At 34.1% G+C, this 27,386-nt stretch overlaps 2 protein-coding genes across 6 annotated transcripts in view; one reads left to right on the top strand and one right to left on the bottom strand.

Annotated features, from left to right (window-relative positions):
- The window catches only part of LOC119067631 (protein fem-1 homolog CG6966), a 32,125-nt gene extending 14,945 nt beyond the window's left edge, over positions 1-17,180 (bottom strand). The window contains exon 1 of the mRNA XM_037170732.1: positions 16,601-17,180. Coding sequence (XP_037026627.1) covers positions 16,601-16,690 — 90 coding nt within the window. The 5' untranslated portion in view covers positions 16,691-17,180. The remainder of the gene's footprint in view (positions 1-16,600) is intronic.
- Positions 17,181-20,176: 2,996 nt separating this feature from the next.
- Positions 20,177-27,386, top strand: part of LOC119067592 (protein groucho) — a 141,776-nt gene continuing 134,566 nt past the window's right edge. For 4 of the 5 annotated variants that reach the window (XM_037170716.1, XM_037170704.1, XM_037170709.1 and 1 more), the window contains exon 1: positions 20,178-20,902. In XM_037170716.1, coding sequence (XP_037026611.1) covers positions 20,873-20,902 — 30 coding nt within the window. In that variant the 5' untranslated portion in view covers positions 20,178-20,872. Of the gene's footprint in view, positions 20,903-27,386 lie in introns of all 5 variants that reach the window. The other variant, XM_037170693.1, reaches the window with a different exon arrangement.

The following is a 27,386-nucleotide window of genomic DNA, read 5'->3' as shown; positions in this document are numbered from 1 at the left end:
TCTGCCCTAGAGATTAGCTGATCATTTTGGTACCTAATCATAGGGATCAGTTTGCTCGCCTGGAGTGGCTCGTGTAGAGCGTAAGGTAATAGGTTGAGAAGGAGTTGAGGTCCTGAAAAGGGCTTCAAGATTTTAATGATGACAGGGTAGTACAAAGGATCCCATGATCTGTGTGCATTGATCAGAAATGATCACCCTAACTGATGAAAATATACAACAGACGGTTGAAGAGTGTTTACCTTCTTCAAATTCGCACCCAACGAAAACCAATAATAACAGGCTAAATAATTTCGCGTTCACTTACCTGAAACAGAAAAGAAAGAAACATTAAACATTTATTTCAAGTGCAAATAGGTGTTCTGTGTTCTTGATTTTATTGGTTAGATGATTTGACTGACTTTGCACGTTTAATGACTACGTTTAGGGGCCATAAAAGGGAACGATACTAAAGGTGGTAATTGTATCTTCAAATCTCTACGAATCTCTATATAATAGACTTAATAAACTTTCCCAATGTTTATTTGAGGTATACTGATCCAGAACGTCTTATTATCGATAATTTTATGCCCTCAACAGAACTAATAAAACAATTTACTCAAGATTACAGCGATGTACAGTTTTAACATATCTCAATCAAACGAACAGGTTGATAACCGTAATAAATAACTTCGACGAAAGACAGAGTCTCTGTCACAGAGAACATTTGTCAAAGAATAAATTCACTGATGGGGTCGATAAAGCAAATAATTTGGGTTGCTGAGGAACAAAATTTTGTAACCGGAAACTTGACAAGCTAATCTTGGCTAAACAGATTTCTTGGAAATATATGAGCAAGAAGTGAACTTTAAGATCTAAAGACTAAAATCTTAAACAATTAGTTCTTTAGTTACCAGGAAACGTTAACTTGGCAACCTGCGAAAGAAACGTTATTTTCATCTCGTACTCGTATCATAGTTTTCGATTTGGAAATCACTTTACAATGTAACAATAGGTCAAAGGCTCTTCTACATTCCCACTTCTATTGCCACAAATTATCTCAAGTGACTGGTACTAAATTGTTCATTGGTGTAAGAAGAGTATAAATGAATCGAAATAAATGCAAGAACTCATACAATAGAAATAAACGAGATAATTCAACAAGAATGGAACTAATTACCAGCTAGCACTTACATATATCGATTGTTGAATAATCAAAGCCGAGTAACATTAATATCGCATTTTATGTCATGAGCTTTTGTTACGATAAACACACATTGTGCAATCGTTTCAGTTCGTTCAGTTACTTTATTATTGCATCTTTGAAATGAAAATTATTTTACTTACTATTTGGTTGAATAATAATATTCACCGGCGCGGCGCGTTCCCGTAGACGGTAATGCAAACAATAAAACGCCCCCCAATACCTCTTCGTTACATTTATAGCGAACTCATTGACCATATATTATAATAATCGAATTTGAATGTCTCATCAATTTTATACAACTTTTCTTGCATGATAAACCATACAGCTGAATAAAACACACATAAAATTTGTAAATAAATGGAAAGTGAAAACTGGGCCAAGGTCCGTTCTACTAACTTAAATTATATTCAATTACAAACCGAAACAACTGTAAAATCGAATTAAGATAAAAATTACCACTCAATTCAATACGTTATATTCTACACCATCTCACGTCTGTGTACTTTTAACGTCATGGAAGTAGATTGTTCGTTTAAAAATCGACATCAAACGAAATATACACAAAAATATTTAGCTAATTCTTTATGCTCAAAAATAATTTAAATGTGAAAATATTTAACAGCCGACACTGATGAGTGACGATATTTTATGTTTGCCACAGAAACATATAACTCAATAAAGGTGCGAATCAATCACGTAAATTTTGAGTTTATTTACGTTTGATTGTAAATAGTCCACCGACTGGCTATTATTTCAAGGTCAACGTTTTTAGAGTATATTGAACAGATTTGTATGAGTGAAAATGTGGTTTTTCAGTCTGTTATTGTTATTCTACATGGTTCTGCCTCTTGCTTTTTTGCGTGTATTTGCCTGTTGTGCATCTCCACGCTTATCTATTTTTTTTTAGATTTTTTCATAAGCAAGAGAGTGTCTGATAGAACTAAGCTTTAGATATTCAATAGGATACAAGTATAGGTGTAATACTCTTAGTCTGACGTAAGCTGGGCATTGTCAAGGAAAGTGTTCTGTGCTTTCTATATCTACAGTGTTCCTAGCTTGTCACAAGATGTACAGCTCTTATCACTTATTAATAGCATATGTATCTATGGGTAAATTTAATACCGGAAAATGAATATGAGGGTGATTGTGCTATGAGCCCTTGGGCGAAGAACGAAAGGACCTATTCATCCGAGAAAAACTTTTTTCCATAATAGCCCCATTTTGCGTTATTTCACTCAGCAAAGTAGACAAATTTTGACATCATGAATTAATGTTCTAATTACCTCGCCAGGGAAAAACTTCATTGAGTAAAAGAAGTAGCATGTTTACTAGGAGTGGGTCGGACCCGAGAACAAACTGAATTTAAATTTAAATATTTAAACCGCAATACAAATGAATCTGGTAGAGTAAGGGTCGGGCGTTTTTTTTTACCAAGTTCGAGTGGCTCATTTCTAATAATTTCATCCAACAAATGTTAATTAGAGTTAGATAACTTGGATCGATCCAATTAAATTTTTATAACAACCTAATTTATATCAACCTGAAAAGTCAGGGCCAATCAACAGAGCTGATTCAGACATTATATAACCAACATAAATCAAATGCATTTTCGAAAACTGATTTGCACAAATTAATTATGTAGATTCTGTGTTGCTATCTCAACATGAGTTTGAACTTTATTATTTTCAACAATTAAAATCTGCTAATTTGTTGGTCTATTCAGTAACACGAGTACACGGAAAATTCAATTGCGTAATATCGGTAAGTACATTCAAATTAGTGTAGATTTGGTTAAAACTATTCGCATGTGCCTCGATATATATATTTGAATAGCAAACGCTATTTCCTATAATTTCATTTCAATTTTGAAAAGTTCATGTGCAGTTCTAGACTCAATTTTCTGCTATATTTATACGTAAACACGATTCGGTTCGAACGTAAACATTTTTATTTGTGAACATCAATAATTTAGAACGAAGTTTTTTTTTTGCATTAATTTTGTTGATGTTTTTTTCTGTATTGTGTCATTGAACCAAAATTTATTCATAAAAATTATGCGTCTTGTATTTCTCGCGAATCACATATACAGTTCTCGATAAAAAAAATCTTCAAAATTTTAGTCATTTTCAAATGAGATAATATTCCAAAATATTTATGGTAAACACTTTTTTTTCGGTTGGAATGGATTTTAAAACGCTAAATCCGGTGTCATGTATACGGTACGATACCACTGGTTGCAATATTGTTAATGTTTGATCAATGTATAAAATTTTGTAGCCACCGTTCTGGCGAGGGTTGCATTTATATAGTTTTGTGAAAGAGTGGATAATATGTCCTTGTTTTACGAGTGGTTAATCGAATTTCCTTTTAGAATTTTAATCAATATCGCTGACCCATGGTGTGGTCTTTCAAGGATCATATCTGCATACATTCAATAAAAAAAAACGAACTTTTAATGCCTAAAGACCTGATTTTTCTTTTAGTAAAATTTACCATGTTTAGTCACTAATTTTTCTAAGAATTGATAGTGAACATAAATCATTCTTTTTCTTAGTATTCAGTTGCTGCTGAAATAGCTATTGGAATCAGCAAAAAATAAAATCGAAAGCACACTCACTCCGACTTACACAGTCTTTTACCGATGGCAATTTTTGAATCAAAATTTTCGTCTTTGACGACACAAAATCGAACAAGGCAATGAACAAAAATTACAGTGTGTAATTTAGTAAAGAGTTTTAAAAGTCATCGATGTTCCCAGTGCTTCCCTGTTTTGGCGCTAAATTTGAATTTGCTGCATAGACTGGAAACACTTAATTGACTGGGAACATTGATGACTCTTAAAAACTGTCAAATCTGTTTTTTATAACAGAAGACCCAACAGAGGATACGTTTTTCTCGAGTAGTATGGGACACCCTGTGAAAAAACCATTTAACGATGTCAATGAGTTATTGCAAAAATTGAAGTTCCGAAGAATGAATGAAACTAATGAATCGGTACTAAATCCAAGACACAACCTAATGACCGATTCAGTCAGATGATAACAACCTTAGGAAACGAATTATTTGTGTTGCGGTTGCGTTTCGAACCCACAGCTGGCCATCAAATAATTACACTTGACCATTGAGACTATAAAAATAAAAGGACCTGGTCTATTCAGGCCAGGTGTTGATATCAGCCAGCCAGGAAATACTTTCCAAAATAATCTCTGTGAGACTTTTTCCCGTTTCTGTTGGATTTTCAATGGTTTTCAAGAATTTTCCTTTTAAATTTGTCTTCTGTTTTAAGATTTTTCGAATGAAACGATTATATAGTTTTCAAAAATTTTCGAAGTATTTTCTAATGATTTTTTTGGTTGACAGAGGATTTTTTTGGTTGACAGAGGATTTTTTCTTTTATCAGCCTCGCGTGAACAGGCTCGTTCATTTCAATTTAAAAATATTTGAATGAGATTGTCTTACTGCAAAGATACAAATTTTTTAATGGTATTCCAATATCTATTCGAGTTTTTTTTTAAATTTCAATTCTATGAATATCAAACCAACAAACAAAGTCATAAAACTTCGGAAATTCTTTTTTATCTCCAGATTCTCGGATATCTTACAGACGAAATGGAACTATCAATGCGCATTTCACTCTAGAATATACGTACAAAAAAGAACGTACATCATTGGCATTCGTCCAAAAACGCGAAACTAATTTAATTTCCTGTGGCAGCAATATACTAAAAAATTGCGCTCGCGTCAGCCTATAAATAAACAGTTCATCGATTCCCCATTCTCCATATATATTTCTTTAATGATAATTTGCACCTCAATAATTTTAATCATTTAACCATTTAACCGGTTCGTTGATAAATATATCGTTGCTTGTCACTACAAAATTTTCTAGGAACAAACAAAATAATAATTTTGAATTTCAATTTTTGAATTTGGATTTTTTTAAACATTTTTTTTTTCTTTGCATGTGATTTTTGTTAGCTCTTTGACATTGCACAGTTTATTTTAAGATTTCCCTAATACAAAAAGCGACCATGAAACTGAATTAAATGGTCGTCAGATTATACAAACTAACTATTTTCAAATCATTGGTTTGTATTTTTGGTGTTGTTGTTGTTTGTCTTTGCTGTGTATAATATGGTAGTATAGTATGATTATGTAGTTGATTGGTATGAAAATAAATTCGAATAAAATTTTCTTTCACAAGAACATTCACCCAAAAGAGAAACGATTGTTTGTTTTTCATGCATATGTCTTCCTTGAATACCCGGCCGGCAACACCCACCCATAAAATACAATGAAATAAAAGTTCAATGTTATCACACGGCAGAACGAATATAGTTACACATTACTATAAGCCATTATTTGTCGTGTTATAGTACAGCCACTGAATACGTCAAAGTAAATTACTTTTGGCAACGTTATTAGCCGAACTGTATCTGCCAGCAGCGATAAATATCTCGTATTATTTTTCCGACTTAAAAACTGATGACAATAATTTCTCATCAAAATATGTGAAATTGACAAAAATCATCAAAAACGAATCTCGAAATGTTGCAAAACACCGCTCGTTTTCTGGATGTTGTTGCATGTGTGTATATTATAGCATGAGTATCAACGCAGTCGTTCTGCCCAAAAATCGTAGGTGTATGTGGAATGAATGAGGATTAGATAATGTGCTTCTGGCCTAAATAGACAAGTAGATACAAGTCCCATATGTGTTTATCGGAATAACACTCAACGATGAACGAAATTTTCTTCTTCTTTTTTTAAATTCTGTTCTCGTGTCACAGTTTCAGTGTATAGCATCAGAATGATAATGTTTTTGCTGATGTTGAATTATGTTAATCAGACTCCATATCATGCCATGGCTGGAAAACTACTTGTCATCAGACTGCCTTTATATAATTGATCATTCGTTTTGAGGAGATTTTGTCAATTTCATTATTGAAATGAAGCACATTGATGAATTAGTGGAATTCTACAGAGATTTCGTAACATATTTTAATTAAACGTTGAATTCCATTACCTCAAGTAACAAGCGTCACAGACAAAAGATAATTGAATGAAATTGGAACGGTTCAATTAGCACAATAGGTGATTCCATTATTATCATGAGGATTAAAAATGAATAACACTAACAATCAATGGCGAAGTACTTAGGAAGGGATTAGATTTTATCACTGTTTGCACATAATATTACACATGTAATATAAATAGTTGAGGTGCATTGGGTGCAAGCATAGTACTGGTATCGTTGTTGGTTTCACGTCGTTGATTTAAAACGTACTAGCGATGGTTGGTAGTTTTCCTTTATACCCGTCAAATTCAATGGTCAAAGGGAGTGCTGAACAGAATAGTTGCATTGGATGCAAGCATAGTACTTGTATCGTTGTAGTTGGTTTCACGTCGTTGATTTAAAACGTACTTGCGATGGTTGATAGTTTTCCTTTTTACCAGTGAACTGTCTCTCCCTGCCAAACTCAACGGTCAGGAGTGCTGAACAGAATAGTAATATTTCTTTGCGAACATCGAAGAAATGATGCAGTTGTTCGCACAGATCTTTGTCTCTTTGTGGTATTCGTTGCCGCCCTCATAAACAACGAACAAAAATGAATATTCGAGAGGAATGCCTGCTTCAAACCGAAATCAAAAACGATTCGAGTCTAAGTAAAGTTGCACAGCGAACGAATCGTAAAAAGAAGGGTGGTAGACACTATGTTACATTTATATATGCTCTGGATTGAATACACCTGAGAGCATTTTCTTTGTGTCTTTTGTGTTTTAACTATGACTTTGAATCACTCGGCTGTGCTTAGTAATTCCTGCTTTATGGAAACGAGAATGAGTCATGTGGTAATTAAGATACCGAGATTAAAGGTAATAAAAGCTACATTACAAACAAATTTACATTCTTTTAATCATTCATTACATGTCGAGTAATCCAGTTTTTATTTTTATTGCTCACACATGGTGCGATGTATATGAACGCTTTGTTTCTACTTTTGTGATGTTATTACACAGAAATCTCTGCTTACGTATATAACATGAAAGAACTACTTCGAACAATGTTCCATTAATTAATAGAAATAAACAATGGTTACGGCTCTTGATATAATAAGTGAGTAATCACAAACACACTGACATAACAGCAAGTAAATTGTGGCAAGCATCGATTCCGTAGTTCTATGGTTAACACAACAAAATAAATTTTTTGAAGACTTTGAGTTATTCCCTTTCAAAATTTTCTGTGCAACAAGCGGTCGAGACTAATTTTGAAAACATCTAAATCAAATTTATCTTTAGGCTGATCTCAGTTCTGTATAATGTTGGTGAATAGTGTGAAGTCACATTCGCCATAGACATCATTTTCAGAGACGACACATTTTCAGAGACGACAAAGATTAATACTTTATGCCGGCCTGAAATCTAAAAATATGACACTCTGGAACCGATAGAACAAAGTGGCGTTTTAAATTTTGAGAAACTAATATTTCGAAAAACATCAACGGTTTGAAATGTTTTATCAATTTCTGGAACAAAGGCTTGTTTATACAGCTGCAAAATGTGAATATTATACATTTTTAATCCGTACGTCTGATCAATCGCTTTAATATCCATTTTGCTTATTTTAACAGACACACATCAAAAACTATTTATATTCATGTGTGTAGCAGTAATTGTAAAATTTAATTAAATTCACGAGTTTTGATTGTCTTTTGATTGTTCTGGGTAAAAACAAAAGACAATTCGTGAATATGAATAATTGAGAAGGACAGATATAGTTGGATGGTTGACTGTTTTAATAAATAAGATAAATCATCTGACGTATATAAAGTTGAAGAGGCAAAATATATAATTTGTCCTGATTCATTGCTAGTCAGCATAACTTTGCGGATTTTCCAATTTATATCAGCTGAATGGTATACGGTTTACATTATACTGACACTACTTATCTTGTTAGTATCTATCCAGCATTAATTCACAAGTGAAATCTGTTTATTTTAACGAATTCTAAACCGTGTTTTTACTATACTATAAAGTCAATGATTAGCCATCAATGTTTTGTCTAGGTGTAATTTCTGTATGAGGAGGGTAGATAGGAGTTTAATCTATGTGAACGTAAATATCACTTTGTTCGCTCGATGTTCGAACTCAAACACACAAGGAACCGAAAGCTTCATAAACTGCAAATGTTTCCTCATGTGACAGATTTTTTTTTCCCCGAGCCAGTGTATACCAGGATCATACATACGCTCAGTTTTATACGACTAATTAAATTTATTTATTTTTTCCTCACTTCTATCTAGACAAGAAACGACCTTGGAAATTAAATGAATTTATTGCGACGGGTCTGTTCGTTTATTCTCAACGATGAATTTATTGGTGTGGCTTTCATGCCGATATTTATTTTCTTTTTGTTCCAAATAAATGGTTTATACGCATACATCGGGAGTCAGTCAATAAATGCTTAATGAGTTTGGTTAAAAGACATTCAATAAATAAATACATTTTCGTATTTATTTTGCCGGAACAGTTTTTTTCAATTATTTTTGTTATTACAACAAATTATCAAGATGATCAATGATTGATGTGTCGTTGACTTTGAGACATTTTGAATGAGACACATCAATTAATTTGCTTATTGTATTACACAATAATTGTCTGGAGATCAGTGAACTTCATCGAGTAAGGAGCCGATTCGAAGTTCGTGATTGTAAAAGATACGAACGACGAAGGAAGATAGAGGAGAATCATGGTCCCAATTTACTTTTGCAGCTTTTCTAATGAGGAAGGTCCAGAAGAAGAATAATCGTGGATTACGAATCAAGACTGGACTGGCTGCCTCAGAACACTATGCTGGCTAGGGCGGGTCTAACATGTCTAAGGTTAGCAAGCCTTTCGAGTTTCGAACCCACAGCTGGCCATCATATATATTACACACTTGTCACAAAGAAGTCGAGGCTTGCCGAGACTGATAGTGACAAGTGTGTACTCTATTTTATCACATAAGCGAAAACGAGACAACAAAATAGACCTGAAGTGTAATTTTTGAATTATTCTTCTAGTTAAGTAATTTTGACATCCGAACACCACGCGTATGTGATAAAATAATTGAATGTGAAGTCTCAACTTACACACTTCGCTATTGAGTGATTAGAACATTGAGACTATAAAAATGAAAGGATCTGGTCTATTCGGGCCAAGTGTTGATAGCGCCAGCCAGGAAATACTTTCCAAAATAATTTCTCGTGAGACTTTTTTGAAATACTATCGTTTAAACTGGCGCAACGCAGTTCTTAGATCATTTACACTGCAACAGAAATATGAAAATTTATTGGATCGAATACCGATAAATTAAACAAAATTTGAAATGGTCGAGGAAATGGTTCAGTTGTTAATATAACGAAATTTTAGATCGTAAAAAATCTAATTCTAGAAATGGGAACACAAACATATTTTCACCAGTCGTAAATGATTTTTTTTAAATTAAAATTATTTCTTTCTTCTTATTTAGCTCGCTCAACGAAGAAAGATTATTAATTCCCGAATGATCTTTTTTTATCTCATGTCATTGTTTGTTTATCTACCACCGTGTAGCAGTAAAAGATCATTGAATTTTAATGCGAAAAAAATAACAAAAATAATCTTTTCCTTCTTTGCGCAATGTTGCCTGTGTGTATTTGCTTTGCTGAAGCACATAATATCTGTTGTTACTCTGTCGATGTTGTAATGATTCAAGTGAATTAAATTGTAAGAAATGTTTTATAGATGAACTGGTTGTTGACTTCTTTCGGTTTTTTGCTTGTCTTTTTTTTCGTTCAAACAAATTTAGACGATCTGCTGCGAATTGTCTTCAACGAGTTTAACGTTTTATTGCAAATGACTGTGTCTGGTCTTTTGAATTTTATGATGAATCACACTAGTTAACCATAAAATAGTACATAGGAATGAAGCCATGGAATTTAAGGTTTCTGTTTGTCGAGTCACTTCTCTGTGTATTTTTGCACCATATCATATATGTGTATCAAATGCTACGATTACGCAATTACTGACTGAAGCAGTAAAATATCTAAATTAGAAAAATTAGTTTCGCTCGTTATATGTCGTTAGTTTAGTCACCTTATAACACTTCTTGATTTGATTTTCGTTGTTGATAAAGTCTTCGTACGACTCGACACACGCTGTCACGCTTTACTACTATCAAAGACGAATAATTGGGACATGATATAGTAATTATGGTATAAACAATACATTCGTGCAGATAACAGAGACAGATAAGGTGTTTTCGGAGAACAGAAGCAGTTGACATTATTTTGATTCGATAGACATAATCGACTAGTAAATCGTCTTTGATCATGATCAATGGTAATTTCCACTTATTGTTTGAACAAACATCCATTTTTTGAATATTGCGGCAATATTATTGCCTGAGGTTTCTGTTTCTTCCACTTTCATAATTTGTTTCAAATGGAACAATTTTACCCTACGTAAGCCGATGATATGCATGGACATTGTATACAAGTCTCAGGTTGACGTAGATTCCTGCTGGAAATCATTTTTGGCTCACTGGAATATTATCAATTGTTGTACTTCGACATGATTCCTTTATAGAAAATGTAATCTGAGAAGTACAGTACAAAACTAGGGTTTTATTCATGGTCCCAAATAAAATCCAGTGATCCACTATAGCAGTGGGATTGATGGTGCAATAGCATCAATGGGAGTCTGGACTTTTGGAAAGTAATTTTTAATCGACGTAATAGATATTATCTCGGCTTCGCCTCGTTGGGAGTCGCTTGCGACGAGTCCTAAAAAAATTCCACTTAAAGTCACAAGGACGGAAAAGTTGAAAGGTCGGGAAGATCGTGAAGATGATCCAAGGTGAACCCGAGGTCAATAACCACGCGGAAACCTAACTTTTCAACTTTTTCGTTCGAGTGACGTATGTAATGAACAGTTTACGGTGCAAAAGTATGTTTAAGAAACAAAAAAATTGTTCTACGGAATCACCCAAAAATGCACAGCTAAAATATTTTCGTTAAAAACTTCTTCAATTCGATTTCAATGAAGGAATCGAAAGATTAAAATACCATTTTTTTCTCCGATCATCGTAATAATAGCCTTTGTTCGGTTTAATAATTATGTAAAAAAAACAATTTGTACGAAAAATTCTAGTCTCCTATGTAATTGAGGCCATTTGTCGGTTACACAGCTCTGTTTATACCAGAAACATAAAATTATAAAATCTTGCGTGACTGTGACTGTAGTTTATATACATATAGTCGATTGCAATCTCAAATTGCAACAATCAATATAATACCGACAATAAATTTCCATGCAGTGGTGCTTGTGGTTGATCTGAAGCCAATGCTCTTTTTTCACAATTTTCTGATATGTAGGCAAAACGATTTTTTGTTGCTGTTGCTGCATTCGAAATATTGAGAGATTTGTATACTTTCGACTAGTCTGTATGCAAATGTCTTATGTCGAGTTCGTAATTGTGTTTTTTCCTTCAAATAACTGGTTAAATATACTTGAAAGCGAATACAAATAAGTTCTCGTATTGAACTTGAGTCATTTATACACTTTATTTTTTTTTTAAACACAACATTTCATGTACCAGGAAGACGGAAAGTTTAGTTAAATATTGGAAGAGCAATACGTAATCTATCATTAGGAAGACGTTGTAATGAGTATAATATAAGTAGAAGACCAAGGTCTTTTCTGGGTACTATTAACTAAAACAATGTTTGCAAAATATCTGTGCGCGCTCTAGGTTATTCGCCGTCATTGTCATCTAAATGGTTTAGTATTCTAAATAATTCCAAAACGGGAACGTAAGTCCACTTTTCCTATCAGTGATCACCTACTTAAATCAAGAATACAATTAATTATTGATAAGTGTGTAGCACATTAAAAGTTCAAAATGCGATAGTGAGCGTTCGCTATGTATATCAGCAACAGCGTTTCCGTAACTGAACTGATATCACGCCATTCACACTGTTGACAAGAAAATTACGAAGCGATTTCAATGTTCTGTAATTTCTATTCAGTTAATTAAAAACGTCCGAAATATCAGTTGTAGATTAAAAATTGAGCCTATATGAAAGAAAGGTGCTATACATTGATGGGGGGCAACGATATTTTTTATCTGATTATATTAGTCTGATAACAATGGTATAATCAACGTTTGAACGAAATTCTTTCGGTTTGATTAAACAAAATGTGCAAGTTTCGACTGAAACCCCTCCATCGTCAACCTACGACTTTAATTATTTTCAATGTAGAATCACTGAGAGCTTTAAATCGTAGAGAATACCTACAAACGTGTGTAAACAATTGATTCGTGACGAATTAAAATTTACTCGACTATTTTTTCACTAAGCTCATTACATATCGACGAGAAGGTATTGAGTGTATTCTCTTTTGTTACATTTCGCCTTATGAAATGTATAAATTTTGAGTAGGTTGCGTTTGTAACACTAAGGTGATTGAACTCAACTGGATTCTAAGTCGAGTTTTAATTGAATGCTGATATAGACAAATGTATCAATGTACCATTGCTGTATGCTAACAGATGCAGGATGCAGTAGTCTCTAAGGAGAGAGTTATGGATAGAATGAGGAGTCAGTCTTGTTATAATGAGGATACATTAAGGAGAAAGGATGTGCTTTTATCAACGCAATATTTCTGCTGTTATTAGAATCGAAACTAATTAATAGACAAAGTTGTCAACATGCAAAGATAACATCATTACCAATAATTTTGACTTCCTATCCAACTAATTAAAAAGTTGCCGGAAGGCGGTTTCTGTGCCTCAATCAGCTTTGATGGGAAGCACATTGATGTATACTCAAATGAAATTAGTTGGAACGATGAGTTCAATAAAAATACCTTGTAGCATAACGAGACGAGAGGCTAGGAAAACTAAATTACAAAATTTTGATGGCATGAGACACAGGAATTGGTAATTACTAACGTCATTCCATTTTTCAGTAATGGATCTGGCAAAGAGGCGTAATTTTGTTGGGAATTTTAAGTGTTTTTATGTTTCCACACATTATGTCTACTACATGCCGCTGGTACTTCATGAACATATAAAATGTAAAATGAAGCGCCAATACAACAGTTGTACTCATAATAATGGCTTTGTTATGCAAATGTGGGCGCTCTAACCGGAGTCAACTTCTCAGATCGCATGATGAGTGGTTTTATGGTCCATCGATTAAGTAGAAACTCACTAAAAGTGGTGAATTCTTGAACGTTTTTCTATATGTAAGTGAAACTCTGACCAAAATGAGTTAAAAATTTAATCTGTAGCAGGTGCAGCAGGTTACTTCGTCTCCAAGTAATCTGCATTATGTGTCACAGCTCTATATTTTGTATGGTGCAAGCTATAGCAGGAAATAATAAATTACCTGGATACAAGGCTACCGGCTTCAAGTGAAATTTTTATTTATTTTTTAGTGAAGAGTAAGGATTCAAACAAGCAACAGAACATGTTTACACGCTCATGGACGTCAAATTGTGGAGCAATATTCATTACTCGTATTAAGTTACGGCGTTATTCATTAGCCTTCTACCTATCATCGTTCTACTAGGTTGGTCGTTGCTACACAGCCAAACAGTGAAAACATGTAAATCAAATGAATTGGTTGAATCTGTCTCTAAATTCACATTTTGATTTATTCATTTGTTGACTAGGCTATTACAAATCTACACTTCACACAGATAGTTCATCTGAATACAAAGCACTGTAGTTTACCTTCAAACACACATATTTTCCTTGTGCATCTTTTATGCATACAATATTGATACGCGATAAATAACAAAAACAACGAAAAAAGTCCGATTCAAAACCGACTATTAATATTCAATAGGAATTGAATTACATTAAGTAATAATGTCAATAAAATATCACGATCATGAGTCGGTTACACACTTATAGTCGCTTATAATGTAATAGAGATTTAAAAACACATTAACGAACAGTCCATTTATCAGTAATTACACCAATCATTGTCACTTATTAACCACCGCAAAAATTCAATATGACACTACAATGGCAATTGACATAAGCTGTATTGGTGTTTTACAAAAAAACGAAAAAAAAACAAAAGGTCACATACGTCATGTCTGTTAGATTAATACGATATTATTGTAATTAGGAGCTTTAACTCTTGCTAGATTAGAATAATTCATGGAAAAATGTGTTTTTTTAAGTAGCTTGGAACATGTACTGCTATCAGAATGCTGCGACACATTGATCATTGTGTACCTATTCAAATTATATTCACATCTGTACCACTAGTAGTTTATATTAAAATAATTTATCGAACAGGAAGAGGAAAGAGAATAGCTTCGAGAAGATCGTTTCGTGGTAGATAGATCACTTTTAAGTGATTAAAATCAGAACGTACCAGTCGATCGAAGAACAATACTTCATTGCTGTTCCTTTGTCCTATAGTCTATAGATCACTTCACGAGCTGTCAACTTTTGGTGAAATTGGCATATTTATCAGAAAAACCTAAAGCTGCCAGCGGACTCACGCCGTTTAGCACTCCGTTTACGTGTTCCTCCCACTTTACATTGTTCACTCCTAAACGGAGTGCTAAACGGCGTAGGTCCGCTGGCAGCTTTAATGCTTAAGCTGTCAGCGGACTAAACGACGTAAGTTACGAGTGAACAATTGAAGCTCCTCCCACTTTCCATTGTTAGAACGTAAACGGAGAGCTAAACGGTGTAAGTCCGCTGGCAGCCTTAGTTTCCTCTTACCAAAAAAGTACTCCGTGTGAGAGACAAAATTTAATTTTTTCAATTTTTTCTTTGTTTATTTGACAGCTTGCTCTCTCACGGCTCTCTCACGGCTCTCTCACGGAGTACTTTTTGTTGAGTTGAGTGGACACTTAAGTTGATAAAAACGTAACGCTCAATTTACTCTATCTAGACATAGCGTCGCGAATGAGATATAGTTTGAATTCTTCTTTTGTTCTTTTCTCAAGTTTAACCGAGAGTTTGACAGTACAACAAAAGAAAATTTTTAATTGGATCTCCTTAACGTCGCTATGTTATGCTAGAGTTATAAATATTTTAGGGTAAAAGCCAAGTGAGCTAGATTGCATCAGTTTGGGCATAGTTTGGGCTCGTATGTCAAAAAGCCTTCGAATTTTCATACTTTTATGTACACTTGATGTGTTCTGTTTAGACTCACACCAAGAAAGCATAACTCCTGAATGAACGAAAGAGAACCTCCAAATAATTTCTGTGCTAATGCTACGAGCAGTGCTATGGTTTGGTCGACCATTTCCGATCCGCTGCGGCGCTGCACACAGTTTTGTACGGATCCTGTCTACCTATTCATCACGGGCTGGACACTATGATTAGCAGCATTTAAAAAATGAAGAATAGCGTGAATAGTGTCAGGCCCGTGCTATTCATCTACTACCAATAAAAAGATCAGAACAACGTTTTCGTTTATAACTAAGATGACTTGTTGAAGTCATTTACATATCAAATAAAGCACAAAGACCATTCATTGACTGACAAAGAATTTGAGAAGAGATTCGTCATGCACCAGAACAAAGTCTTTGAAATTATTAAAACAGTCGCTGCAGAGCACAAAAACAAAAACATCATCATCATCATAAGTTTTGATTCATTGTTGTCGTTGACTTAAACTATCACATTTCTCACCAAGTGTATGGTACCGGACAATGGAAACGTGAATTTATATTAACTTTTCGTTCAAAAATAGACTTTTAATTGCTTTGTGATTGAAAATTGGACGTGTGTGAACCGGAAAAAAGTATAAAACGGAAATAAAACTTCTACAAAATGCATTACCATCAAGGTCATGCGAAGCGGTTAAACGTTGTACAGTAAATAAATAAATATAATTTTTTTACAATGAAACGAGAAATGAAAATAGATTTCAGTCTCATGACAGATCACCACAGATCATTCTAATAATGATACGAATAATCAAACCAACCGATACAAATCAATGAAACGGATAACACAAACACCTAAAGTCACAGACCGGGAATCAATTATAGTCACCCGAACCCGATTCCAGTGGTTTGACCACAAATTATGCCTATACAATAATCAAACTGGATTTAATTGATGCATTATATGGAGTTCATTTGCTCTTTGTGTTTATGTATTAGGTGTATCGTTAGACCTACTTAATCTATACGTACAGCACATATGGTGATCACAACTGTTCGTTCATTTCATTCGTATGATGTGTGTATGTGTATGCAAGTATATTTATACATAACATTCATTCCTTTCCGCTAAATTTAATGCAAGTTTCCAAATGCTACTAAACTTTTATTTAATTGAAGAAAAATGACGATTACGTCATCGTCGTAAGTAGAATTTGTGCAAGAAAGTTGCTTATATTTACTTACCGTTAGACCGTTTAAGTTATTATCCCTACAGGCATTGTAAACAGCTAACTTGAAGTCGATTTTGTAGTCAACCATGGCAGCGTGTAACATTTATAATTCGTTTTTGTTATAAATAGCTTTCGATTCTATCTTAGAACTTTTTATCGGAAAACTTTTATGCGAATCAATGATTTAATTTAATGTTTCCAGCACACAAAGGAAATTTTATTTTTTTATTTTTTATACGGAAGCGTTTTGACTCACTGACAAGGACAATACTATCCTTTTGTCATTTGACAGTCAAATTTCATCAATTTTATTTTCTTCTCGTTTCAGATCTGGTGCTCGTTTTGTTTTTTTATTTTTACTTTTATCGCAAATTAATTTATATCTCAAAGTAAGAAAACAAAAAAAAATTAAAAACAATCCCGAAATAAACAACAGCACAACTGATATTTCATTTCAAACAAATCAAAATTGTTTTCCTTTTTTTATTTGTATTATTGTTCTTTGAATATAATCCAGCACACGATATTGTGGAGTGTTTTTATAGCAGCCTCATAGCAGCACAACGTTTTCTGAGAGACTAAAAATTCAGTTGCTTTGCTGCTTTTTTGTTTGAAATATAAATATAAATTTTTCGTTTTGTTTTTGTTGTTCTATCAATTCGACTCCAAAAATACACCACTGAATGAACTGAGAGGACGGCACATTAATGCGCATGCGCAGCTCTCAGTCAATCATTTGTATCGTGGGTTTGCTACCTTTTGCAAACGGTGCGGACCAGAAAGAACAATAAAATCTACTACACAATAATGAATAAATTGACGCCGTAAGTGCGCAAAAAAAATTCAAAATGTAAAATGTAACGCATTGACATTCTTGATCGTATAAAAGGAAGCCTTTAACATTTTTTTCGGTTACAATTAACCCGTTTGTGACGCTATTTTAACAGCTGGTTCACTCATGCAACCTCACTGTTTAATATGTGTTCATACGATGCAGTGTGAAGGTAATGCCATATTATAACCGAATCAGATGTGCTGGCGCGAAAGTTCGATACAAACGCCAACTCTTCCCTTCGTTAAAAAGAAAAAATTGAAAAGACACTCGGCCATCTGTTGTGAGGTAGCAAAAATTACACTACTAGCATCAAACTCCGCGTCTGAATGGCATTACCTCTACACTATAAAGCAGTCAAGTTGCATGAGTCCAAATTATAAAACACTGAAGGTAAATAACAAGCGGAATCGGTATCCTACCTTAAGGTGAATTTCGGTTGAATTTATTGTATATCGATACGCATATGTTCATCGTGTATGTATTGGCATGAGTCAACCAGCTGAAAAACGAGTGAAGAAAATTTCGTCAAAGTGTTTCGTGTGAAAATCTATCTTACGCAGCGCTGAATCCAAGGTACATATACATACTGAAGGTAACGTAAATCCTCAGGGAATAGCAAGAAATATGGATCCAAAGTTTCGGGTGAATATTAGATTTTTTATGTTGCATCTGTGACGTTTAGCGTGATAATGTTGTTGGATCTGCGTTGTTTAGTATTGAGTTTTGGCATGTGTTGCAATCTAACAAAGTGAATTTGACTTGTGTCCATTATTATAAAAACTATATTCACCCGAAACTTTGGATCCATGTGTTCTTGCGGCTTTGCATTACCTTCAGTGTTTATATACTTTGGTTAAACCGCCCCATTCTCATATAAGGAAGCGTTGAAACTTATTTTTCGGTTCATTGTTCATTGTTGAATGCGCTCACCCTTGCAGTTCAGAACCTTGATCTAGCATGATGTCAAATGATGATTGTGATGTCAAAATCATGACAGTTTGAAACACAACAAAAATGAATTACTATGCAAGCAAACAGCAAAAATTTTTAACGAATGAAACTGTCTCTGTTTGAAAGTCGCGATTCAGTTGACAGTTCTTTTTAAAAATTTAGTGTGGTTTACCTGACTGCTGTTTTAAGCACGAATCGCAGTCTCCGTTTTGGTGAGTTTAAGACGCGATTTTTCGCTTTGATTTGCAAATGTATTGAATACTAAAATCGGAGAACTTTTATGCAAACGAAGACTGTGTGATTTGTGTTTAAGTGAACCCGAATAGAAAAGGACTACACTTACCTTAGTTTATGGAAATTCGCGCCGTAAGTGCGCTTCAGAATTTGAATTTTGGGTGAGTCAGTGGATGAACAAATAAACAAAAATTAATTTCAACGCAGTCTGTACATATGAGAATATCGTGAATACGACTTACGGAAATAGGATTCGGTTCATTTTTCCGAATTTCCATTACCTTCAAGGTAATACCTTGCATTATATATTATTTAGACATGGGAAGTTAAGCGAGATGTTCGTTCGAACAGGAAAATAGTATCACATTATTTGTTCCTACTCCTTGAGTTTTTTCAACTATCATCATCTCTTCCTGTTTCTATGGTTCTTACAATCTAACGCAGCCTTTTTATATCTTCGTTGCGTAGTAGGCGTTGGGACTGCAATCTGCATAGAGTATATGTTTAATACCATTCCATTTCCTCCTCCTAATCATCGTTGACATATCTTTCCGCAATTAGGGTTCAGTTCGCCTAGTCGGTTGGCCTGTAGCGGCGCCACATTTTTTTTATAGTACTTCAATCTCACTGGACTATTTTTTTGTGTAACAACTTCACATTGATTCATTTCCATGAAATGTCACAGCAGTGAAGTTTGTTCATGAAAAAATAATTCAGTGACAGCAGTCTTTTTATGAAGAAAAGTATTAAATTGTAATAGATTTTACTCTTAGTTTCTAAACTTCATTCTTCTGTAGATGTTCCACAATTTTCGTTCGAGATAAACGGCCTAAAGATTATCAAAATGTGATTTTATTAATTGTAGTCTGTGAGTCTTTTGAGACGAAATGATGGCAGGAAATAGATTTTCTTAGCTTAACGCACACTATGTTAACGAAACCAACGCACCGCTCTGGAGATGAATGCTTAGCAATAAGCCTTACTTTTCCGTTGCCATCTATGTTGGAAGTCCGATGCGCCATCCATATTAGTGCAATGCATTCATTGAACACTCTTTCCATATAATTTTGCTGCTCAATGAATTTTAGAATGCACGCCTTTGTGTGCGTGTACCGACATCGTATCGATAAATAAACACGATGAAAAGATAGTAAAATTATTCATTTTCGCAATTGTCACGCCACCAACCTGACAAAAATAAAGATTTGGTAAAATTTGAGCGTTTGTCGGACGATATGGCAAAGACATATTTAGTTGTTGGAAATTAACAGCTGATAAAAAAGATTGAAAATAAAATCTTTCAACATTGTCGCGTCCGTCGCGTCTCTGGAAGTTTTTATACGCTCTGGGTCTACTGAATATTTCGGTTGGGACTTACAACTGTAAGCGTAAAATGGCGAAATCAAGAGAGAAGGAGGAAGAGAGCTAGAGAGAAAAATGTATGGGCGGCGAAATTCGGTGACTTTTCTCTATGCCGTTCAGAAAGCGGACGCAACCGCATTATATTTTTCTCACTCTCTTCATTCATTTCGCCTTTGCTCTCCAATACGGCTTTCCATATTTCGAAAAAATCATTTAGTCTTTCAACCAAACTCAGTCTTGGAAGTTCAACAGAATTCCCATAATTGAATGTACAACTTTTGTGATCGGATGTTTGAAAATATTAATTGCCCATTTGATTGGTCGCTGTTCATTATAATTAATACTAATTAAGGCTATATTGTGGCGGTTGCTTGTGTGATTCGAATCAATTTCGGTGACTAAGTTTTTGTTTTGTTTTAATAAACGGGAAGAATAAGAAATTTACGACAACCACCCACATTGATCAGTTTGTTTCAAAGTTATAATTTTTCCTTTCATTTCTTTTTCTACATTTTGATTTTTGTTGTAAATACAATATTTGAGTGAAATTGTCCAATATTCGGATGCAGTTCTTTCTTTTTGCAATACCAAGCTGTATACCAGCTTGATTGGCTGATGATGATGATGATGTTTTGACGTGATTTTATGGCGACTTATGCTAATTTCATTTACAAAAAAAAGTGATAAATTGTATAACATCTTGAGGGGATATCAGTGAAATCCGTTTGATTGAGCCATTATTTTTTTTGCTGAAGTGATAAGTGACATGGTACTTAATTCATTTACGTACTTGACAGTGAAGTGAGCATTCAAAGCCAAACATTTTATCGTAGAAAACCACTACGACACATTGGATTATATACACAATTACCAAGGAAATACTGAAAGCATTTTATTGAAAAAATGTATCCGACACCGGCTAGATCGGCACCGGTAAGTTGTATATAATATTTCATTTTTCAGACTTTTTATACGCAACCATTTGTGATTCAAACCGATGAATGGCGTTTCATATTGATGATATTTCTGAGAACAAACTCATGCTCTGTTTATGCAACCCTGAATTTTATTACATTCAAAACGTTTTGTTGTGTTGCTTGTACTTTGCCTTGCTCTGCCTGTTTAAATCATTTTTTTTATAATAATTATTTTTCTCTCACAAAACCAACAGCATTCGTGTAATATTTAATTGATATGAAAATGAATGCATCGGGGAAAAAATGGCTTTGGTGGTAAAGATATTAAATTTGATTCATTGAACGATAAAATTGTAAATATTATACTGACCACGTGATAATTATTTCGTCTATACAATCTATACAAAATAGGTAACAAGTAGACACGTTTTAATAAAAATTAATTTGGTTGGTCACTGTATGCAACTGTATTTACTATATACAAGCACATTGACATAGAGTTTTTGTTGTATGTTATTAATTTAATGTCATTGTTTATGGTCTGGTCAAGTTTTATACACCGCATTGTAAAATCTGAAAAAAAAAAACTTTTGTTTGCTTAACAAATTAGGATGATTGACGCAAAGAATTTAACGTTAAACAATCTATATAAAAAGAGCGATATTGTTTTGTTGATTAGTCAGGTCATTCCGAGAAAAAATTCGTTAATCTCTCCATTTGTTGAGAATGTTCAGAGCATAAACTATACAAAAATCCATCGAGTGAGACCAGACGCTTTTTTATGTTTCTACTAGTTCACGGGTGTACCACTTTACCATAAAACTTGTCGTAAAATACCATCGATGTTAGGCAATTGCCGAAGACAATTAAAAGTTACTATAACAGAAAATCGTTGTTGCCGAAAACTATAACATTAACGAACTACATGAAAAAGGCAGATTTTGGTTTTGATTTTGTCAAGTTGAATTTCAGTGTAGAACCTGGCTGTAAATTACCAACCCAGCTGGTCCACGGGATAATTACTCGTTAAGCGCATCTACTTCTTTAATTAAATTAATTAAAATCTGATTGTTATTGTAAAAAAAACCTTGGAACGAGCCGAACAATTCGTATGATCTGGAATTTCCAATTGTATCACAGAAATCGGTTAAATTTGCATTTAAAATGTTTGTCGATTTATTTGACTGGATCTGCGTTGGGTAATCAAAATTCCAGATCATAAGAATTGTTCGGCTCGTTCCAAGTTTTTTTTTACAATAAGAATCAGATTTTAATTAAATTAATTGGAGAACTAGACGCAAATGCGACTTTAATTCGCCACCCACCGGTTCAAAAAATATTTCGGTACATGTTGTGGTATTGTCGGTAATGAGCTGAAAGGTATTGCACCGGTCGGTATTGCCAGTTTGTATGTGGAATTTTCATCCTAACCTAATAAAAAAAACTATATACATTCAGAAAATTAAAAAACGATTCGATGTTTTTGAACGACATTCAACAGGGTACAAAAATCAAAAATGTTCTAAGCTGCGACAATAAAAATTGTTCTAAGTTACACCCCCTGTACTAGTTAGTTGATTGGCGTCCCAAAATAAAATTTTACATCGTCATGCTGTCACAAAGGATGAATCGAAATGTTTTTATTTTTCTCTAAAAATATTGTGACTGACTTCTTGTAATTTTGTGCTGCTACTTGTCCGCTGTTAAAGTTTCACTTCAACTTAAGCGCAAAAATTCACCAAAAATCGTACCGATTTCTTATTCACCATTTATTTTCTATCTTCACCTTTTAAGTGCCTCTACCTTTACTCTCTGAAATAACTCAGTTATGCAAAAGAACCAACAGCCATAAAACTACCTAAAAGTAACACGTAATCTATTCTGGTCGGCTATTACACCTGACTATACATTGTTTGAAAACGTTAAATGTTTTTTCTTTTAATTATTTATGACACCTTTTTGTGGAATTAGCTATTACATTCAGAATGTATGCTAATTTATGTGAACACATTGTGGTGAGTTAATTTCCAAACGACTAATTTGTGTTGTCAATTTAGATTAAATCAATTTCCAAAGCCGCTCGTCGATGAGTGGGGGCCGACGGTGTATACATAGATAGATAGTGATTTTTCAAAAGAAATAAAAAAACAACAAACATTTTTGCGGCGAGATTTTTCACTGATCTTTTTTGTTGCATTTTTTGTGATGCAAAGCGATTTTCATTTGTAATGAAATTAATAATTTAATTTCGTTGACGTAAAAGGTAATATGTTGACTATTTCCGGGCCGGTAATGCTGGGATATAGAGTGTTATGATGAAAGAGAAGAAGATATTTTGACAAGTACCCCAAGGCAAGTTAAAATAAACTGGTCTTCTGTCCTCTCGCTCTCAACGTACCACGTTGAAAGAGAAGCAAATACTTTGACAAGTACCCCAAGGCAAGTTATAATAACTAGTCTTCGGTTTTCTCGCTCTGATCATAACAGTCTATAAAATGTACAGATCTAAGGAAATCTATGAAAATCAGTTGATCACTTCATTTAGTTGACAGTCTCTTTAAACAATGAAACCTTTGTCTATTTGACGGAAAGCTAAGAAGGCGAAAGTGCGCAGAGGCCTTAAAGTGTTATACACAGTGACATAGCGTGCCACTCCGACCAACATTTCATTAGATGCACGCATACAAATCTTTCCGTACAAGCAATATTCAACAAATACGAATTCGCATGTCGTGGTGAAGTTATTGTATGTGAAATAGTGACAATCGCTCATCATAATAAAGTATTTTCAGCTGACGCAGCCAACTCAATAACAATGGAATGATAAGATAGAAAGTAACGAAAAATTTACCCCATCGAGCTCAGTTAAATTGACTGGTTTGTTCCTAGTTAACTGGACTTTTATTATACAAATCTTGACAAATCATCCATAGGGACCAGTTAAATATGTCTGATTTTTTTCTTTTTATGCGCTCTTAACTCTCTATACACCCTCACAAAATCTTAAATTTCCTCAATCCATGTTTACATTGACCGTGTGTATCATTATTGAGCTAGCTGCGTCCCTACAAAACACTCTACGCGTGCGTTAATCACTCATCATAATACGAAAGGCTATGAAGAGGAACTACGAAAAATTTCAAAGATTTTGCGCCCGATTTTTCAAATTGAAAAAATTTCTTTCAGAATCTCGATCCAAAAATCAATGTTTTTCAGCTATAAAGTTGTAGCAGACTTATGGCTTGGAATTGTCGTCATACATTCGGCCATTTAACTTTTCACACCTATCAAATGCAACTTTGCTTTGCTCAAATTTTTAACACGTTGAAATGCCCTAGTAAGGTACACACGAGACTCAATTGGCTTCCTGAAAATTATGCTAAACGGATAATCTAATTAAGCTGGCAGTAGAAAATATATTTCTCGAACTGCAACATTGCCAATATATACCTGGCTGCATTCGCAATATGAATTATAATGTCTCTATCTCTCTCGATTTTAATGCTCTCATACGTGATAGTAATTCCTCTAGCTAAACATAACATTTTCAAACGAGATTAAATGTGTTAGTGAAACTAAAGCTGCTACTTCAGTTTATGGCATAACGTGAGTTTAGCATTTTACATCATTAATTCACAAACTCTGAAACTGTTGGAAAATTGCTAATTTTGAGTTTCCTTACCACCGGATCGTACAAATGCATTTCTTGTGTTACTTTGTTGCTAGTTAGATTAGTCATACTACGGATTCTTCTTTTTAATAGAAACGGTTTTGCTTCGGTTGTATCGGTTTTGTATCGGCAAGTAATCGACTCAAATACAATCGAAGTTTTAGCTGGAAGTCGTAAGTTTGATAATGGAATTTCGGTATACATAGAATCCGAATGGTAAAGTTCAATTCCATCAAACAAAGTTTCGCGCCAATGCAATGGTATTAAACAGATTAGCTCGACAAACGGACTACGGAATCCAATTGAAATTCAATGTGATATGTGCACGCATCGAAAAAAAAACCGATAACATTTTCCACTTCAAATAAATATAAACTGACTGACAATACGAAGTTACATGGCAAGATAAGTGTAATTAAGTTCAAAATTAAAAAAAAGCCACAAAAAATATGATAAAACGTATGTATCAGATAACAAGCGATGATACCGACACAAAATCAAACAATCACTTGATTTAAGTTACCGGTTCGGTTATCTGTTTCGTACACAAGTCACTTTATTAATGTAATCAGAAAAAAATTGTGAAATACTGAAATAGAAATGGAAAAGGATAGGAATACACAATGACTGTATAGTAGGAATACCAGCTGAGTAGAAATATCTATCACACCATACTATCGCACACATTTTGTGTAAATAGGTTCATATAATGTACACACGCATGACACAGTGTAATATGTGTATCAATGATTTCAACGATAATTATGTGTACTTACTATTAAAAAGAGGGTCATGGGAATTAAAGCATTATTCGCTTGAATGTATCGCTGATTGTTTATCAATCCAACCAGCAATATTCACACACTGTAAATTGAACCAGTTATCATTTGTATAACTCATGAAGCACAATGCAATGACTACGAGTTTGTCGTTCATATCACAATTTACGAGCTATGGAAAGTTATTAACATTGCTATTCGTGTCGATGATTAGCTGGAAAAAGAACTTACGAAGGTAGATTTCTACATTATCTGCGCGGAAAACGACGAAATGAATTATGTTGGGATTTTGTTCGGTTTTTTTTTAACACTGGAATAGGTTAGCGTATCAGTCTCCAAACATGTACAGCTAGTCGGACACCTATTGTTCGTTCATTGATAAACTTTTTTATGATTGAAAGAACAATCTGTGTGCTGGTACATGTCCGTACACTGGTGCCTCCACCCTACTACTTATCAGTATTTTTTCATATTGCGACAACTGAAAACCCTCCCAGCATAGATGCTCAGGGATAGGATATCCCATTTATAGACCACTACCCAACTTTGAGTAAAAGCCATGGTTGTCAAATGGTTACTTTACCCGACACGGAAAACATTTGATTTACTTTGATTTGTTTAGAGACCTCACTGACGGCCTTTTACGGCTAATAATAAGTGTAGTCTGTACCACCGGTTTTACATGACTTCCGAGCCACGCCTCGAAGATAGTAAGATAGGAAAGTTAGGTAATTGATACCTCACCTAAATGTAGGCTAGACATATGTATGTACAAATTCATCGTATTTGGGTTATACGGGTCATTCGATGCGTACATCGCTACACCGAATCATTTTGGTAGTTCGTATCCACTGAGCGATCCCGTCACCACGACTCTCACGTAAAATTTATTGGGCGAAACGAAGAATGAAAAATTATATTAAAGGCCTAACGTGCTGGAAAATCCGAAGATTTGACTTTTCAGGCACTTTCCAATTTTTTAGATTTGTGCTAGAACAGCTCTAGTAGAGCTCAAAAATTAAAATGAATGATACCAAATGTGTTCCATCACACGTAGTCAGGCGAGATCGATTTTTTTTGTCTCTTCTTGCAGATCCATTTTTTTGTATGCCCAACAACAATCCTCAATCATTAGATTGAACCCGACATTATTGACTACCCTATTCGGTCTTTAGATAGACAAAAAAAAGATGAGGGGCACCGGTCTAATAATTCGAATGCGTCCAAAATAACGAACATTTAAACCTCACACTTCAATCAGTATAATGCCTTTTACGATGAACATTTCACATTTTATTTAATTTACGTATGGCGAGGAGAATCGCATTACAATTCAGTAGCAATTATCAGAATTAAATCAACAATCTCGTTTTCATCGAATATGCATTGATTGCACCGAACTAAATTGCATTATAAATACTGTGTTACGTTACATTCTAAATTTCATTTAATCCCTGATCGTCAATTGAACAACATTGTTGTTTCGCATGTGGCATTTATTATTAGTTCACATAATCAAAACGAACCTCACATAGATGAGACTATATGCATCGCAAGTCGTCTTACTACAAAATGTCTCTAGAGAGATTGTTCTGTTAGTAAATACACAATACAGGATTTCACAGTGTGTGCGTACAGAGTACGGACAGAAATTTTACGTTTTTTTTTTGTGTAAAGGTAAATTATGGACTAAACAATAAACTTTTGTGATACGATCACTCTTTTGTGGTAAACGTATATGGGATCAACAATACAAAATTGTGGTCATTTTTGTGGTTAAACGTATGACTGTTCACATTTTGTGTCTGATTTTGTTTCGATTTTCTTTAAAAATTATTATAGAACGCAAGGACATTACGACAAGGTGTATTTTGTTCCCATAGGCTTGCTATATTCAGCCTTTACTGCTATTGGTGGTTGTAGAATCCGACTTCACCTTTCGCGTTAAAGGTGTTCCATTAGTTACACTCTGAATTGTTGTTTTTGTAATGACAGAACAAATACATTTTTTGAGAAGATGGAATACTCTAAAATATTTCGTTCAAGTTACT

This window comes from Bradysia coprophila, chromosome II, assembly GCF_014529535.1.
Source record: "Bradysia coprophila strain Holo2 chromosome II, BU_Bcop_v1, whole genome shotgun sequence".
NCBI lineage: Eukaryota > Metazoa > Arthropoda > Insecta > Diptera > Sciaridae > Bradysia > Bradysia coprophila.
The sequence above is the reverse complement of the archived record's forward strand: the minus strand, read 5'-3'. Positions and strand labels throughout refer to the sequence as shown.